At 39.3% G+C, this 13,059-nt stretch overlaps 1 protein-coding gene across 3 annotated transcripts in view; it reads right to left on the bottom strand.

The window, feature by feature from the left end:
• Positions 1–1,409: 1,409 nt before the first annotated feature.
• clta (clathrin, light chain A) overlaps positions 1,410–13,059 on the bottom strand; it is a 12,879-nt gene continuing 1,229 nt past the window's right edge. Inside the window, exons 3-7 of one of the 3 annotated variants that reach the window (XM_031289387.2) lie at positions 10,285–10,402; positions 9,577–9,688; positions 6,689–6,742; positions 4,103–4,138; positions 1,410–2,561 (exon numbers count right to left, since the gene is read on the bottom strand). In XM_031289387.2, coding sequence (XP_031145247.1) covers positions 2,390–2,561; positions 4,103–4,138; positions 6,689–6,742; positions 9,577–9,688; positions 10,285–10,402 — 492 coding nt within the window. In that variant the 3' untranslated portion in view covers positions 1,410–2,389. The remainder of the gene's footprint in view (positions 2,562–4,102; positions 4,139–6,688; positions 6,743–9,576; positions 9,689–10,284; positions 10,403–13,059) is intronic. The other 2 variants (XM_031289388.2, XM_031289389.2) reach the window with 2 other exon arrangements.

Genomic DNA, 13,059 nt, shown 5'->3' with positions numbered 1-13,059 from the left:
ATGGAAAAAAAATATATTTTATCTGCTTAATCAGCTTCTGAAACGTCACACGAATAATGCAAAATGTATAAACACCAAACGAATAACTAAGCAAAAAACATTGGTGGTGGTTGCTGTGCACATGCAGAAAAAGCAGTAGAGAACATTGACTGCATTGACAAGCAAAGACTGCATGCCCTGATAATGTCATCGGCGTTATTTTCTCACACTAGGAAAGGCTGCCTCTTCCTCCAGAACCACAGAACCTACAGCTGTTTTTAAAGGCTGAGTAGTGCTCCCCATGACAAGGAAAGCAGTAGCCCAGCTAACAATTTATGGTTCCCAGAACGTTCCGGGTACGTTAGTTTTTGGTTATATCGAACGTTCCCAGAACAACCTTTATGGAGCGTTCCCCTAACGTTCTTTTTTTACATTCCCTAACCTTTAAAAAAACTTTTAACAACTGTGGTACCAACAAATAAAATATATATATAAGAATCAATAGCCTACTTTTCTTAGTAAAAATCTATTCGTCTTGTTCATAGGGGGTGTTATGTATAATGCCTGATGTTTACTTGCGTGTGATTACGCACAATATTACTGTTGCGTTAACCACAGTGACGTTTTCATTTATGAACTAATTGAATTAGTTGTACTGTAACTGTGGGAATGTGAGCTTGGAGACTTGACTGAGATAGTGTTCCAAAAATAAAACCACAGATGACTTCGTGGCTTGGGATACATTTTCACTCCAACACACATATACGGTTTCTCACTTGCTAAACATTCCTTCCAGCTCATCCATCGATATAAAGTAAGAATACAGCATACGCACTTTTGTCCTCTGTAGTTTGTTAGGACTGTATGATGGAGGGATGTTGGTTAAACAGGGTTCTGTTTTCAGTCTTAACTGCTTTTTGTGGACACTCCTCAAACTGAAGAGGAATAAAATGAGCATGCATAATATAAAATATCAAGGCTTAATTAAATGAGTTATATTGCTATAGCATTGGTTATGTGGATATTGTGTTGACAAGTGCCTGTTCTCCTGACAATAGAGCTTTTAAGGCTTTGTTGGTGTTGTGTAATACTGCATTATCACTAATATCTGGCCTGGTACACCAGTGTGGTTGGTCTGTCTAGTACATCACATCTTTTTTAAAAATCGGATTTCAGTCTCTTTGGGAACATTCGTGTTTTTGAAAGGATGGTCTTCACCTGAAACTTTCTGACTTCTAGCATTCTAATCAAACACATATTTTACGAAGTTTTCAATCTTACTAACAAGTGGTGTGCTTGTTACATGGTTGGACACAACACTGGTCACTTATTGCAACTGTTCCTGTTGGCAACAGCCCACACTCTTGTGGTCCCATCAGTTACTCTCTTAAATGCCTCACACTTTTAACATTAAATATCCAGTTGAAGAATGACAGGAAGACGGCTTTTATTCACTTTTTACTGATATTGAAATCAAATGGACAATGAACACGCATGGTCAAGCAACAGCTGGCTAACATCTAGTTCTCTTTAAAACCACAACTGTGTAATTTCAGTGACATTAACGTTTTATATACTGTATATATATTGCCTTCTGTATATGTACATAGGTACACGCATAGAGTACATACACACAAACTGAGGTTTAAACACACTTTGTTTAGTTCCTGACTGGAGAGGGGAGAGGCTTTCAAAAGGAAATGCATAGGCTGGAAAATTTAACACAATATGCCACAAACAGGCTCTACACACACACAGTTCAAAAGTACACACACTGAATTTGGAGTTTTGTCTTAGAGTTTGGTCCTTAAAAAAAACTAAAAGAAAAATTCTGAAGATACTTTTTTTGTAAGGATGGGAAACAAAAAGGTGAATAAAACCATTTAACACCAATCAACCCTGGTAGGTCAAAGTTAAAAGTACAGCATCATGGGAATGATATTGTTTGGGGGTCGTGTGAAGCAGGTTATAGTGTAGCTGGAGGCCCAAACAAACATCAGCCCTTCCCTTTTAGTGTCCCAACTCACCACCCTTACACAAGTTTTACACAAGACCACAGACCTGGTGTCGATCTAACAGGCCTTGATCTTAGTGTGTTAAACAATGACGAAGATGAATAACAAAGTGTTGATTGGTCTGTGGAAGATATGCACACAGGGGAAAATCTTTGAGGGGGCAAGAAATGGTGAGCTGGTGCTTTAAGGCTATAATCTCTACAGACCTGCTAGGTGGAGATAGATGAGGTCAGGACCACTGGGTATATCCTTCCACTGGGGGGAGGGGGGGGGAGAAGAACAGATATGCAGAAGGGATGTAAGCCCCCTGTCTTTAGAATAGAGAATGTGGTCGTTGAGTTGGTTGGTGTGTGGTGATAGAGGATGACATGGAATGCCCTGAGCAGCCTTGGCCTTTAGCGGACTAGCGGGGACTGCTTCAGGGAGATGAGGACGGAGCGCATGCGAGACACGTCTTTGGCTTGCTTGCTGGACTTGGGGTTGAAGTCGCAGAGCCGAGCCACCCGCTCCCACTCCGTGCCGGGGTCGTTCTCATCCAGATCCGAAATCATGGCCTCCTCAGCCGCCCTACACGCAACAGGGAAGAGGAGAAGGACACGGAATAGAAAACAATCAGTGGAGGAAGAAGTAAGATACAGCACAGTGCACGTGCAGCTCTGAGGAAGTCCTCTGCTGCTGATCACCAACACACACAAGTCTGGGTGGAAAATTTAGTCGTGCCTCTGAGGATTCATTTGTCAGATGTATTAAATTACATTTAAAATTTCAGTCTGACATCAGGAATACTCAGGAAGAATACTCCTCAAATCTATTGCACATAATTTTTTCTACAGTCTCTTTTTATGGCTCGGTGGGACTTTGATGGTTCAGCAGAGTCTACCTCAGGGCAGGACAGTCCAATCACCACACAGAAATGGACATCCATCTGTCTTTAGGCCCCCAACGGGAAACAAGCTACAGCAGTTTCATTACCTGTGGCATGCCCCCAACTCTGCCTACACATTACAGTACAGTCAGCTGTATTTTTGATTCTCCACAACAGTAAAGGGAGGTACATACAGTATAAAACACTGATGAGAAATCCAAAAAACAAAAACAAACCAAAGCTATTTAATAATAATTAAATTATTAATTAATTGTAAGGTCTGATAAGCATCTTTGGTTGGTTAAAAATGCAGTTCTTTACAGAACTGGGGGAGGGGACTTTGTCCACACTTCAACTTGCCCTGTCGTTGCATATTTACAATGTTCCCTTTCCTCAGCAAGAGCTAAGTATAGGGATGATGAGCTCATCTATATACTTTTCTTGATTAAAAAGGAACAATAATGGCAAGTTGTGTTTTTTCTTTTAACCAAGCCAAAAAGAATCGGAAGCACTGCTGGGCCTTAGCCATGCGTTGCACTGCGGCTGAAAAGCAGGCTATTTGGAGGTGTGGCAAAGAATGCGTTTACTTTGATTTCTTGTGTCGTAATTGTGGAGCCGATCAACGTTTTGTTGGGGACAGCTTTGGTGTATTTAAACCATATTTAAAACAAACAATATTTACACTACAGGGCTTACCACATTTAAATTAATTGAAATCATGACACAAAAGTAAAAAAAAGAAAAGAAGAAAAGACAAAACTTAAATCTGAAAATGGATCAGTGCCACTACCACAAGACATTTTGGGATGCAAGCCATTGATTATGGCTAAACAAATGTAAGCCCTCATCACAACCCACCCATAAACAGTAATCATTCCACTGCCGTAATACTTCTACTTTTCTACAAGGATTTCTTTTCTACTCCCCACCCAACCTGCAAGCACAAACTCAGCTACTAACTACAACACAGTACACAAAGCAAAATGGGGATGAGAAGCCAATGAACATTCACCGTCACAACCAACTACAAATACACAAAAGGGACTAGAAGGACCACAACATCACATAAGGGACATTATAACAAACTTCTATCTAGGCAGTGGAACTAACTATTGGGATAGTAAACTGGGTATCTGTGCAACTTATAATTATCTAACACACACAACACACACAGAACTGCATCTACCCCCTGTCAAAAATAGAAAGGATTTGGAGGTTCTGGGGTTTCATAATTTTACTTAACTGGTCTAGGCGGTAGCAAGGATGGTTAATGTGTGTGCTTTAAGGTGCATAGGAAAAGAAAACAGGGAGAAACAGTTTCACTAGTCAGAATTTAGAAGAGAGAGAGAGAGGGGACGAAATGAAAGACAACAAAAATGAGCATAATGCAGATGTTGAAAGCCAGCATGCAAAAGCGACAATGTTTTAAATGTCTTTTTTTCTTTTTCTTTTTAAGTGTCAAATGATTAGTGTGCAGCCTTTGGTTTTGTGAGTGAAAAACAACTTTTTTTTTTTTTTTACTTTGTGCCAAATATCTGTCGGTTACACACAGAAGGACATAATGGCCTGGGGTCTCATTTATAAAACTGTTGATTATTTTCTAAGTAGGGACAAAACATGAGCCCATCATCATAGTAACATCCTGATCTATAAAATGTTACAAGCAATGTTATCTTGTTTCATCAACAAGACACAAAGACTAAAATTTCAGCTCCCACGCTCCAAATCTTAATAGGTTTTGTTCAGACATTGTGCAGAGATGCATTAATTCTCTTGTCAGATTTTTTATTCCCAACATTTGTGTGGGAAGTGTTAATGACATCATGAAAGTCCATTTGTTCTTACTTAATTGTTATAAATGATGCCCCTGGAGTCCCCCTCACAGTCTCACACCAACAATATGAAGGAGGAGGAAGCGGTGTGATTTAGTGTCATTCTACACCAACACTGCTGGGGCTCAATCCCACATTTAAGATAATAATCCACTGCATTAACTGCATTGAGGTGTGCACATAAAAAACTAACCAAAAAAAAAAAACAAACACTATTGAAAAACACAATGAAAACCCCCTTTCCCTAATCATGAGACAAATGCATTTTAACCAGGGCCATATTAAACATGAGCATGTGTACATTATTATTAACTTACAAAAACATTGGAAATGTAAAGCCAATTTTAAAAAAGGAGAACAGCTCAACGACCAACCTAATGAAAGAACCAAAAATAAAGATTTTTAACCAGGGAAAATGTGAAACTACTCTTACCAAACAATAGCTTTCAACTGTACATCTCTAAAAAACAACACTATTTTAATAATAACTAAGGACAAGTCGAACACTGCTATGAGTTTGATCTCTCCTCGACCTTGAAAACCAAAGCTGATAGATAATAATACATTTAAAAAAAAAAAAAAAAAAAAAAAAAAAAGTGTACACCAAAATGCAGTCTTAAGGGCACTCCCAAGTAATTTGGTAGCAAAACCAAAGGCTGCACAGCTCAGCCTATTGGCTAGCTAGCTGGGCAAATTAGCATGTCATCGTGCTGGACAGCAGTACTGTAGCTACAGAGCAGCTAACATTCTAAAACATAAACACAGAGCAGTTTGAAGCAGTTGTGTTACCATGATATGACCAGTGGCGTTATCAATAAAGTCTTTGCTGGGCATATAATTTAGAGGCAATAAGACGGAGGTGAGAGAGATAGTGAGTGCTGGACTCAATTATCACAAGTCAGGCAGGTTTAAGAAACCCACATTTTAAACTGTTCAATGCTACCTGGAAATGGACTGAAGAACCAAAATGATGGAAACAAAACTGTATAAAAAGATTATAACATATCCTCAAAGAGCAAAACAAGCTATCAACTGGAGTTTCTGAATGCTGGAGATAGCTCAAATTAAAATCTAAAAATAAAGGAATACAACTTCACACATTGTATTTAAAATGACAGTAACTTCTACCTCTGTTTCACATGCAGTTTTGCACTATCCTATTCTGCCCATTGCTCTACGCTTTACACAAGTGAGTGGCTAGGGCTGGGGATATGGGAGGTTAGGGTGAATACTTAGGAAGTAGGACTTGTCGAGATTCAGAGGAAGATACCATCACCAAGAACAACGTCAATTCTTCACACTGTTCGGTCAAATCATATATCTTGTTTCTTAAAGATTTTTAAAGATTAAAAAAAGGAATGTTTAGGCGATGCCACCCAAACAAACACCCAAGTCCAATTATAAATACACAATTGCTTCAAACAAATCTATACGCATGTAGACCAAAAACCTTTTTTTGGGGGGGGCATGTGTAGAAAAAGGTGTTAAGTAGAAACCAAACACTTTCTGTGAATAGCACATAGAATTAATGTAAGCAAGTGTTAATTGTTGGAAATCCATGCCATGTAATTGCAAAATATTTTGCTGAAATGAAGAAGTTCAATAGTAGGGAAGTGAATAATGGATGAGGCACAGTTATGAAAAGAATTCATTTGGTTGTCATGGATGTTACAGAGGAGCGTGGCAGTGTGTGTGTGGTGGCATGCAGTCATTGTCTTTACTGAAATAGGCATCCACTTGCCAATGACATGCAGACATATGGGGTGAAAATGATTACTGCAGTTTAGATTTGAAAAATAAAATAAAAAGCTAGACGTGTGACAATTCGAAATGCAAAATCAAAAACTAAAAAGGTTGAACTAAAACATGGCAACACAAGGGGAGGCCACTAATGAGATGATGTCAATGGTTGGATGCTGGGAGTTGATGACAATGGAGGGGGGGGGGGGGGGTAGCAAAAGAAATGATGAGGGAGGATGTTAGTTGGAGCAACATACACATAACCAATGAGCTCAGAGAAGGGCTGCTTGTAGAAGTCTTCATCCAGCACCCTGGACAAACATCCGCCCAAACGAACAGAGCAGCAAGAAGGCAGGAGAGAAGAGAGACAGCGATAAAAGGGAGAAGAGGATGGAAACACAGGCATTATAGGTTACCATACAATAATAATAAGATATGGCATAGCATAAAAGGCTCAGGGTTTTGGAATGAACTTCTAAATGCAGTGTCAGGGGGGAGGCTGTCAGCTGATTGTGTCCGCCCCCTGAAATCTTTAATTACACATCAGCATCAGCTCTTCACATTCAAAACTAAATCCAGAAGAGAAGAGTGACTTCAAAAGAAATTCAAATTGTTCTACCTTCTGAACTGATTAGTCAATTCATTGAACCCTCGTGATATGTTGTAACTATAGCTAAAAACAAATATTTATTGATTACAGCTCATCTAATGTGAGGACTAATTTGCTTATATTCACATTAATTACACATTATTTAAAAAAAAAAAAAAAGATTTGGCATTTTTTTTTGAAAGCTCAAAAATAAATGGTAAACTAGGGCGATATGGATCTGTCTTATCTATACATTTAATAAACCAAGTGATTAATTGATTAGTTTGGTAAAGAAGAAACATTAATAATGAAAATAAGTGTTAGTTGCAGGCAGCCCTAATTATCCTACCTTTGTATGTCAGTTATTTATTTCCGTTATTGGTTTTTACCAGACAAAGACCATCCATATGATAAAGATTATCCATCAACAGTAACATTTTTCCACCAAACACAGGGTTGCCAGATGAGAAGAGAGTCATGGCTGCAGGTAGTTTATTATTGATAGGGCAGCAGGGCTGCATTACAGCGCAGGAGAAATTGAGACAAAAACGTTGCCAGTTCCACTCTGAAACAATACATTACTAAAACAGTCTGCATGTTTATTTGTCTGATGATTTTTTTTTTTGCACTAGGCAATTCTTAGATTAGATCATTCTTCCTAGCTCTAAAAAAGCACGGAGTCTCTCACACTCTGAAGTTGTGACCAGGTGGAGTTAATCTAAGACAATAATAAAAACACAATACAATAGTTGCTTTAGGCATCCCTGACTAAATCCATTGTACAGTAAGAGCTAACTTTAGCTGTTAAATTAAGGTTACCCTAACCTTAAGCAGAGGTCTAAAAGATATTGAGTAAAGAGTGCTGTGCTGGGAAACAACATAACTGAACCTGTATGTATATGAGGAGACACACACCACCACACAGAAGTATTTGTTGCAGGTCTATTGAAGAGTGTGTGAGTGTGTGAGTGTGATGTGATGAAAACCACATATTTCTGGCACATTATATTAACCTTAACCCTTTTAATCAGAATAGGCCTTCTACATAACATAACGTCATGCTTTTAACAGATAAATGCATATTATCATGTAAAATTAGCATACAATATCCAAAATACGTTATCCTACCATCATATACAGGAATGCTGGGCAGGCCTGCATAATAATAGGACATAATACACCTTCAGGAAAAAAAAACCTAATGCCGTATTCTTTCAGATCTTTCAGGAACCTGTGAATTTATATACGTTACTTTCCAACTTATCTCAAGTTACAAAACAGAAATCTGCATTACAATGTAAAATGTGTCAAATTCATGCTTTTCCAAAAGCTGCATAAAACTACTATGGATTTCATGCTCATAAAGGTACTTTTAGTCTGTGTCTGTGTCTGTGTGTGTGTGTGTGTGTGTGTGTGTGTGTGTGTGTGTGTGTGTGTGTGTGTGTGTGTGTGTGTGTCAAAGCATGAGATGCTACCTTTCTACTTTATCATCATGTTCTCGGCTCATCTACTGTGGCATCTCAGGTTGCCCCCTAAAGAAAAAAGGCTTGACTTCACATTATTATACGTGTGAACAAATAATCTGCTACCTGAAGCAGGGCTGTACAGTGCGACATAAATGTTGCATCTGCGTCTAGGTTATGTCTATGAATCGATAGAGAGAGAGCGTGTGTGTGTGTGTGTGTGTGTGTGTGTGTGTGTGTGTGTGTGTGATATAGCTGTGAATGTGGCAGTGCAGTCAGTGTGTACTGTGTGTTTAGGCTATTTGTCAGAGAATAAACTCCTCAAGACCCAAGCCAAGTTCCACCTGCTGATTAAAGTGAAGGGGGTTAGCTCAGTCTCATATTCACTTAAGTTGAACTGACCATTAACTTTAAACTTTTTGTTTATCAATTGATGGCTTTTAGCATACCTGGTTTTAGGAGGTGCCGCATACCAGTCCCCCTACTTCCCGTGTCCATGATTAAATAATATTAAATAAATAAATAAAAATATTTGAAACAATGTCTGCATGTTTTTCAGTACTACATTCATTTGAAAGTTCATAGAAAAAGGCTTCTTAAACTCCGCCCAACACAGAATTTGAATAGTCTCAAACTACAGTGGATTTACTTGATGCTCCTTTACTCCTGCTACAATTTTGTGGCCTGTGCTACAAAAACTTCCAACCTCTACAGCACCAGCGCTATGTGCAACAAACAAGTTAGCGTACAGCCCTGTGGAGGGTTTGGGCTAGCGAGGGATAGAAACACTGACGTGCCGGGACAGCAGCACATTGCCTTACTGGAGCCTTGCTATGGTGGACCCATTTCTTTTCCTGCTGGAGATCCTACACACTGAGGCAAACCTCAGTATTCGGTTATATGCTCACCTATGGCTGAATCCAAGACTGCTACTATTATTTAAGAACTTTTAACACCATTTTTAAATATTCAAACTGCCTCCATATCATCATCGTGGCTTTTTTTGTCCAGATAAAAATGCTTACTCGTGATAATATGAGCCCTCCCTCATTGTTCCTTGTGTCCCGTTTCTACCCCTCTATGAAGCCAGTACCTGTTGTTGGTTTTGGTTTTCTCCAGCTGCTCGTTCTGCCTGGCATGCCACTCTTCCAGCTCCACCTTGGCTTTCTCCTTCCACTCTGACTCCTGCTTGCGAGAGTTTTCATCTGGGTAGGGAGATTATCGTGGAGAGAGGCGATAAAGAAGTGAAGAATGATATGAATGACAGGGTAGGACACATTTTACACACAACCCCACTTACTATGAAAAAGGAAATGCTAGGTTTGAATCTCCAGCACGTGGTGTAGATATCATGATATCAACCTTTGTTTCTCAGAGAGCAGTGGTCTGTCCTGCTCCATATAATAACACTCTGGTCTGTGCTTACCTAGTCTCGCTTTGCCAGACCCTCCTCCAAAGCGCGCTGAAGGAGGGTCTGGATGGAAACGTGCTCTGGTGTAATGGCATTTCTTTAAACCAATCACAATCGTCATGGGCGGCGCTAAGCATTGCACAGAGCCGCTGCAAAATAGTTGTGCGAGAGAAAACTCAGATTGGACAGATAGTCTAGCTAGCTGTCTCAATTTACCCTGCAGAGATCTGAGGAGCAGTTAACAACATTAGTCCTCATTAATCCACCGAATTTAAAATTCCAACACAAAGAAAGGGGAAGGAAACAGGAAATACATTCATCCAGCGGAATTTCCTGCGGCAGCGGAGCAACCCCAAAAGTGGAACGTCAAGGATATAGACTAGTGCTTACCTAGCACCTCCAGCCGTTCGCTTTGCTCTTCCCTCCACTTGCGTAGGCTTTCAGGTTCGGCCTGCAGCCGGTCTGCACTGGAAATTGCTGCATAGGCATCAGATGGACCATTGCTTTCCTGAAAAAACAAAGGAGGATGTTATGAGATAATTAAAGGACTTCATAGAAAACCATGTAATCAATGTCATTTACGGAGATATGGTGAAGAAACATTCTCATCCTGTATTATTCAGTCCTTCCAGAAAAATGCTGAGTTTTTTTGTGATTGTTACGGGCAAAAATCCTTGATTATGCGGCACGTTTTCTTAAAAAATGCGATGGAATATGCGGGATATTTATGCAATGAAATTGCGGGAACTTGCAAAAACTGCGGTTTCATCATGGCTTCATCGCGGGGTTTGCACCTTTCGATGATGTTCACGTCGCGTAATTACGTCACTTCATAACGTTCCCATGGCAACAGGGGAAAATGGCGAATCTTGTGTGAAGTAAACGCAACATTTTTCAACTTTCTGCTAAGATATATGTGACTTTTTTGCAACGAAAATGCGGGGATTATGAAATCATGAAAAAAATGCAGCCCCCGCATAAATATGCATTGATTATGCATTGAATTATGCGATCGCATTTTTCTGGAGGGACTGATTATTCATCTTTCCAACTATCATCTGAAAGTTCTTGGCCGGATTCCAATATGCATATAGTAGGATTGTTCTTAAAAAGGTAGCTGTATACAGTTTGAAAAAGCTTTACTAAAACCACATTTGGCCCACTTTGAGTTTCATCAGCGTAGCTTCTCTCACTGTCAGAAAGAATTGCTGATAGTGCAAAAGGCAGCAATGTTGCAATGACAGCACAGGAAAAGGAAGTTGGAGCTAATCTATCAGCCAGATATTCAAACCTCTGAGGTCAGCACTGAAATCACACTACTAGTGCTAAAAGGAAACAAGTATTTACACCACCACCACTTAAATACTACAACTGTCTTCTATTTATAATTTTATACAATGAAAAAACTAAACAATTGATGCATAAAATGAAGAAAAAACACTAGAGTGAGTATTAACATAATTAGCAAGTCAACTGTAGATGAATCTAATAAATTCAGGTAAAGGATAAATCTGGTTAATACAACTTTGGTTTTATATTTTGTAGTTTTGGCCATTGTTCTTTTCAGTCATTTTAACGTTTGTCTAAATTGTCGACATTAGGCAACTTTGCGTCCAAACAGTCAGACAGGTTTTAAACAAACCACCAGGTTAACCAAACTTTCTAGAGAAGAAAAATCCCAGACGATCCAATGTAATGTATCCAATGTAAACATCCATTACAATTTACAGGCCGACTCCCTGGTTCAACCTCAGCCTACCACACTTGATGTAGTTTTTCCTTTCTTTCTGTGCAACAAGTGTTTATTACCAGCATTTCAGGTGGGCTAACTTTCTGTTTTACCTCCAGATAAAGTGGCGTAGATAATGTGGTTTAACTGTTGGCTTGTTTACAACCTGCCCTATCACCTGGCAGCTTGTGTTTCTTCACCCATCTATCTGACTTCTTTTAAAAAGGTCCAATGTGTAGGAATTTCTCCCATCTAGCATTGAGATCATACAGTATATCGCAATCAACTCTCTCGCACCACGCAGTTCAAAGTACGTATTACAGCTACGGTAGCCTTCACGCTTCAAAAAGCCTCTTGCTCTTTTCAATATCCTTTTTCTGGGCGAAGAAGACTCCTGTTCCTGAAATTTGGATTTTGAATATGTGTGGTCCTCCATGTTTCCTTCTTCAAACTTGCTGGGGCCGGGAAGCTATGATACCCATTAGCAGCATTAGCAGCACCTGTGAGTTTATCATGTGACAGCGAAAACGCGAAAGGCGGAGCAGTATGTCCTGTATGTCCCTTACCGGCTAACGTATTTCAAGATGGTGCAAGCCAAAATGAATACTTGGAATTGATGGTGGTGGTAAATATTCATGAAAAAGGACAAGTCTGTGAACGGGCAACACAGATTTTGATAATGAACAACTAAACAAGTTACACACTGGACCTTTAAGCAATGTCAAGCACAACGTTACAATTACTGATAGAAATGATGGCCAGGTCTCAGCAACTACTTTGGTGAGTACAATGTTATCATACCTTATAGAAATGACAGCCAAAATGAAAATAGACCCATGTTGTAATAAACCAGAATTATTCTTTGACAGTTGTGGTATCATTCAAAATAGGAGGGGGGGGGGTTGCATTTCAGATTGAAAAAAAACTGTGAAGATAGAGAAGAGCTGGACAAAAGCCATATGTAAGATGGGCAAAATTGAGGTGAAATACTGTGGAAGTACCACAAATCTCCAAAACCATTTAATAAGGCATTACCCAGATACGCAATCTGCAAAAATGTCCAATCTGAAACAAACCAGTGTGAACAAACCAAAGTGGCAATCCCAAACTTGTATGCAGATGTGAAACATAACTCCTCAACGTCACTTAAGTCGGCAGAGAGAGTCGCCCAAAAAGTAAACTAAAAAGTAATAGGTACAATGTAAAAAAAATTTTGATCACTCAATACTCACTGACTGTAGAGTCTGTAGACTAGAGTTGCACTTTACTGCATTGACTGCTGTAGTGTGTACATGTTAGATAAAAAATACATTCATGTAACTGCTGGTTTAGGGTCAATTCTTAATGTAAACATGTACCAGGTTAGTGGGTTCCTTGTATGGTTTGGCATTCGTTGTAAGAATCTCTTTAATATCCAAGCAAATTTAATATTGTAA

Source organism: Sander lucioperca, chromosome 4 (assembly GCF_008315115.2).
Source record: "Sander lucioperca isolate FBNREF2018 chromosome 4, SLUC_FBN_1.2, whole genome shotgun sequence".
NCBI classification, from domain to species: domain Eukaryota; kingdom Metazoa; phylum Chordata; class Actinopteri; order Perciformes; family Percidae; genus Sander; species Sander lucioperca.
Note: the sequence above shows the minus strand (reverse complement) of the source record. Positions and strands in the feature narration are given on the sequence as shown.